This window comes from Festucalex cinctus, chromosome 21, assembly GCF_051991245.1.
Source record: "Festucalex cinctus isolate MCC-2025b chromosome 21, RoL_Fcin_1.0, whole genome shotgun sequence".
NCBI classification, from domain to species: Eukaryota; Metazoa; Chordata; class Actinopteri; order Syngnathiformes; family Syngnathidae; genus Festucalex; species Festucalex cinctus.
Window position 1 is genome coordinate 18101247 of NC_135431.1, and position 6000 is coordinate 18107246.

General features: G+C 43.0%; 1 protein-coding gene across 19 annotated transcripts in view; it reads right to left on the reverse strand.

Moving 5' to 3' along the window:
* afdna (afadin, adherens junction formation factor a) overlaps nucleotides 1–5519 on the reverse strand; it is an 82183-nt gene extending 76664 nt beyond the window's left edge. For 4 of the 19 annotated variants that reach the window (XR_013281062.1, XM_077509776.1, XM_077509777.1 and 1 more), the window contains exon 1: nucleotides 5103–5518. Coding sequence is in view for 18 of the 19 variants with exons in the window: in XM_077509776.1 (XP_077365902.1) it covers nucleotides 5103–5204 (102 nt within the window). In the remaining variant the exon portion in view is untranslated. Of the gene's footprint in view, nucleotides 1–5102 lie in introns of all 19 variants that reach the window. The other 15 variants (XM_077509782.1, XM_077509775.1, XM_077509778.1 and 12 more) reach the window with 14 other exon arrangements.
* Nucleotides 5520–6000: the final 481 nt, after the last annotated feature.

A 6000-nucleotide genomic window follows, 5' to 3' on the forward strand; every position in this document is an offset into this window, starting at 1 on the left:
GAAATTCAGTTTATCTTATCATACAAAGGAGTCAGTATGTTCTACTAAAAATACCTTCAAAAACAAAGAGACAGCAGATTGCTGTAGCAGAGAGAACGTTGTGACGTGAACGTGTGTATTTCTTTAGCATTTTGAACTCTTCAAATGTCCAAAACACGACTACAACGGATCTCAGTAGAAATTCTTAGTTCCGACATAAATACCAGAAAATGTATGTATACTTATTAGGGGTGTGCCAAAAAATCGATTCATAAAAGAATCGAGATTCTCATTTATGAATCGAATCAAAATTAATATCCAAAAATCGATTTTATTTAAATTAGAAATGAAGAAGAAGGGAAGGGGGGAAAAGCAGTCATAGCCCACATGCTGTTTTTGAGGAAAAAGGCACTTACAATACAAAATGAATAAATGTTTAAACAAAACAAAAAAACAAAACAAAACAAAACAAAAACAAAAAGACACTTTAATGTCTCTATTGTCATTTTGTCTCGCAAAGCAGACTGGAGTAGATCATGACAATGTTGTGCATATCTGTAAATTGAAGCAAAAATCATTTGTCAATCAAATAATTTGGAATCAAAAATCATTTAAATCGAGAATCGAAAATCGATTCTGAATCGAATCATAGACCCAAAAATTGTAATCGAATCGAATCGTGAGACAGTCAAAGATTCCCAGCCCTAATACTTATACAACTTTAACCTTCGTTTCCATCAAAAATGTGCAGTGAGCTAGCAAGCTATGAGGTGGCATCTTTAGAGCGCATCGTTGTCAGACGTGACTGCTTGGAAGCCATGCAGAGAAGGATAGAATCCATTTTCCGAGTCGCTTATTTCTCACAAAGCTTTGTTCTCTATTTTGTGTCAAATTTACAAGACTGGGTTATTATACAGAAACTTTAATGTTTATTTATCGTTGTCATATTGAGCTGAGGAGCCAATGAAAAAGACCACAAAAAATTTGGGACAATACTAAGGGTGTCACGATTTCGATTTTTTATCGAAATCGATCGAAATTACGTCACGATTTCGAGCATCGAAATAGAAGAGAGGACACTCGATTCGATGCCGCCCCCCCCCCCCCCCGGCGTGCCGCAAGCCTTCCGCAAGGATAGCCTATTTTCTATTTTTGCCGGACGCCGCAGCGGTAGGCCTCCGGCAAATGGCAAGCTAGCACAAAACACATCGAGCGGGACAGGAAGACATAGGCAGTTTCAAAATAAATTTCCGGTTACCTTTCAGAAAAAAACACTCGCCAGCTCCCATTTCGCAAGCTTATCAGCAGAACGTGACGTGGGCGTCGCCGGGCCATGTGCTCATTCACGGTTTAGACACCAGCGAACATGGACGCGGAGAGGTTTAATAAATTGGAGGTGGAAAACCACAAAATAATATATGACACGGCACTTCCTTTTTATAAAGACTGTAATGTATTGTGAGTTTGATGTTCGCGATTGCTTGTTGTGCCCGTCTCGCTTGCCGTACTGAGCGGCAGCCGGACGCGGAAGACAGAAATAAAGAGTGGCGCTCGCCTTGAGCACGCACTGACCCGACTCTCGTTATTAATATACTTTACAAGGACAACCAAAAAAAAGATGCTGCATGGAATCTCATAGCAGAAGAAGCACAGACTTTCTGTATGTTTGTCGTTGTGAAATGCCACATGATCGCGCGCGCACGGTCCCGCGAGATACGTTGGGAAGTGGGCGGCGACGGAGCTGCCGGACCGCAGCTGTGCGGAGCCGGTGTGGATTGACAAAAAAATTGACCCGTCCGGAGCACGCAGTCAAGACGCACCGCACCGCAACCGCAGTCAGTTAAAACCCGGGGTTAGCTGACTTCTCCTGCAGTCATGATGGCAAGCGCGGACAGACACAACAATGGTGCTTCAAGCCGCTCCCGCTTCTCTCGTCACCAGTTTGGAAACATTTTGCGTTCCCGGTGAGTTATGTCGACAACGTTCACGTTGTCGATAAAAAGACCACAGTTTGCAAGATATGCTATGTGCGCGTACTGTACTCGGCCACGGGAAACACGACAAACATGACGGGACATTTACGCAGGCATCACAAAGATTTAGATTTATCAAATTCAACTAGAAGTGGGAAAACAACGGTCCAACCAACTATTTCATCCTCATTTGCAGTGAAACTTCCACACACTTCAGCTCGCGCGAAAGCTATAACTAACGCCATAGGTCTATTTATAGCAGCAGACCTGCAGCCTTATTCGGCTGTGGAAAACGCTGGATTCAAACATTTAATTAGTGTACTTGAACCACGCTACAGTATGCCCAGCAACTGTAAATGTTGGGATATAGTTTGTTCAGGCTGTATTTGTTCCATGACTTTGGATACAATATATTTTTTGTTGTTGTTGCACATTATTTTAAGAGGAACGCACAGCACACTGTTGTAACCAAAAACAGTCAATAGATGGCAGGCACCCACTGTGACTTTTTGTTTTTGTTTTTTTATTTTTTATTTTACACTTCAGTAAGAACAAGACGGTTAACTTTATATTGTAAATAAATTCTTTGAATTTGATCATTCCTGCCTAATGTCAATTATCATATATTACATAAATTTACACAAAAATAATATGGAAATTGCATCACCTATATGTAGCCGATCTTTTGAAATAAGATTTACTGTACAATGAATAGAACCAATGATCATAGACTAGCCTTAGCCTACAGAAGCATATGCCTCTGTGTTATAAAGTGGGGGAGCGGAGAAAAAAAAAAAAAAAAAAAAAAAAAAAAAAAAAAATCGAATCGTGACCCCAAAATCGAAATTTAAATCGAATCGTGGAGTTGGCGAATCGTGACACCCCTAGACAATACAACATTTAGTTGTCGCTAAGGCAACAGACAAGCGCTTGTTTTTGTTTGAAGTCTCACAGCAGGACTTGTTTCATGACGATCATTAGCCACTAATCTTTGATCTCGTCTCTTAGCCACATTTTTTTTTAAATTTGACATTATTCAATTTGAAGCAAAACTTCAATACTGTGGCTTTTTTCTTTGTAATACCACCACAGGAGAGTATGGCCAACCAATCGTCAAATGTGAAAGTGAGACAAATTGAAACTTTTGTTTCTTTTTTAACGTATTACACTTGCATGACATTTAAGAATATCAAAACGCTACCTGTAACTCAAGATGTCCTCCATTTCCTATAGTTATTTAAGAAAACCATTGGTGGATTTTCTGGTATATTACGTCAGGCTAGTCTCGGGGCGAGAAGGGGACAGGCCATGATGTTGCGGGAGGGGATTAACCAGCTGACATATGCGTAGGGTGCGGCAAGGCATGGCAGGGGGGTGTCATGCCTCTGTTTGCATTTCATGGAACGCAACAACAACAGACTCATTATTAATCTACAGACCTTGGTATTGGAAATAACTGACTTCTTGAAAAGTAGAAAACTTCAAGAGGTTGTACAGCAACAGCCTTAGTGTTGCTGTACTGCAGATAGTTGCAGTTCCCCCATACTGTACCACAACTGACTTCTTATTACTGGCCCTTGAAAAGACTTCAAGAGGCCTTGAGAAATGCCCGCACCGTCCAGTGGTACAGTAAGAAGCCTTATTATTGTTGCGGTGGCCCTCGTACTGCACACTAACCGACTTATTATTGTTGTGCTGGCCCTCGTGTAGTAACAGACTTACGAGTGAGGCCTTGGGATCTGGCGACGTGTCAGTTAATCATCAGCGTACACAACTCTGGCCAACGGCTGGCTGGCTGGCCAGCTTCAATCCCGATGAATTAATCGGCTCAAGGGGAGAGGAGGGGACCCCGTGACCCCCCTCTCCTTATCCAAGATGGAGGAGGAAGGAAGGACGGAAGGAGGGAGGGGTTTGGGGGGTAAGCTGCCGCTTAAAACACAGCGACTGACACAATCGCTATCATGGCCATAAATCAAAAGCAGTCAGCCGTGAGATGTTCAGGTTAGGTGGACGTTATTGATCAACTTGTTAGAAGCAGCGTAAGAGACATCGCTGGAGACAAATGCTGCTTGGTTTTTCTGGCCATTATCATAAAAGCCCACCAGAGTAATTTAATAAGACAATATGTTGCAGTTAGTGGTCCAATAATACAATATGTTGCAGTAATTAGTGGTGAATCATGTTATGACAGACAATGCACTGACAAGTGGAGGGAGCTTATCAGTGCATCGGTCTTAAAAGGCAAAAACACCTCTCCACGTCATATATGAAACTCCTGTACTTAAAAGTTTACATCTATTTATCAAGAATAAATTCCTGGCTGTGTTGCACCACTGCTGCTTGCTGAGTATGCTAGCCGCCGCTACCATCGCGTAGCATGACGTTTACAAACAACGTGAATCATTTAACATCATAGTATGGAGGAAGGCGTTTTATAAGTGTAGTTTGAAGGTGTGTACGGATTTATGTAGCTAACAAATCTAACTAGCAGGTTAGTCAGTGTCTCCTCGTTGGTAGAGAACAACACCGCCAGACTCGCTTAGAAAATGTGCCACTTTAAGAGCTGCGTAGCCTCGACGGCGTCCAACATGACACCTGAACACTTGAAAAGAAGTGGCTGCTATTTGCTCAACATTCGGCCCCGTTCACTTTGCCCTAACACACAGAGTATATTTGTAAAAGCAACTTAGGAATTGTTCGCTGTTGTGTTTTGGGAATGCTGCTGTTATATTCCCTCTTCACCTCCAAAACGCACAGCTGTGTCCGGTAGCAAGTAGCTGCTACCTAGCTACGTCAAATCACAATTACTGCGTGATTTCGACTGAAAATAGACCACTAATACAAGCCTAAATGACTGTAAACGCTTTTTAAAAAGTCCAACTGTGAAAATGTATCACGTTTTTAAGTTTCATGACTCTTAACTCCGCGGCTTCGTAAATGGCCAGTTTTCCCAACGGAGTCTGGCGTGCATTTCCTTCCTCCAAGCGCGGAACTTGCGGGACTTCCCAGGGAGTGAAGCGACTAAAGCACGCCGCCCACCGCGGTTCCCAAGCGGCATTTTCGAGAAGCGTAGCGGGGTGGGTTGGAAACGGGGGTTTGAGGGCCTGCTACACCGCGGCCTAACCTGCGGCACCGAGGCCGGTCGCCTACCTCTGTGGGCCGGCTGATCTCGAACAGGTCGAGCCGGTTGGCGTTCCAGTGGTTGATGATGTCGGCCAGTTTCCTCCTCTCCTCCTCCCTGTTGCCCGACATACTGCACCGTCTCCCCGACCTTCTCCGGATGCGTTTGTAAATTAAAAAAATAAAATAAAAATAGGATAGTCCAAAGGGGGTAGCGGCTCCAGACGCCGACGTTTTCCTAAGTGCGTCCTCTCGTCTCTGCCTTGCCGCCGCGACCTGTGTTCTGCGCGTGAGTGTGTTGGGTTTGAGCTTGGCCAGCCCCGGTGAGGTTCGGCGCGCCCCCGATGCAACAGGAAGCGGGCACGCGCGCCGCTGGGCTTAACCGTTTAAAGTCCAAAACCATGACGTCACAGAGGATGTGACGTGTAAAATACCCGCAAGTCCAAACATAAAAGTGACTGGATATGGGTTGTAGATATCTACCATTTATTATCACATAATCTAAAGTTTTACTCTAAACTTGAATCACATAATTTTTTTCTACGGACATGCAGTATGACGCCATTTCCGGTCAAAAAGACCATATGAGATGCTATTTCCTTTGTAGTTTATTGAGTGGCGTGTTTCATTATCCAAATACAGCTGATTTTAAGCAATTTTCTTACATTTTCTTTTCTGAGTTTTCACAATCTTATTGCTGTGTTGAATAAAACTGGTTACTAGGAATTCATAACTAATATATCATCTGTATGTGATAGTTATGGATGGTAGATGTAGCATACCAATGCCAAATGTTGAAAATAGCTTGCTGTCTTTGATGATGATGCAATGTTAATGGTTAAACGTTTGAGGTCTCCTGAAAAATTACCATTTTGAAGGTAGCCTACAAAATAGACATCAGCAAAATGTAGCATGTTTATAGGCAATA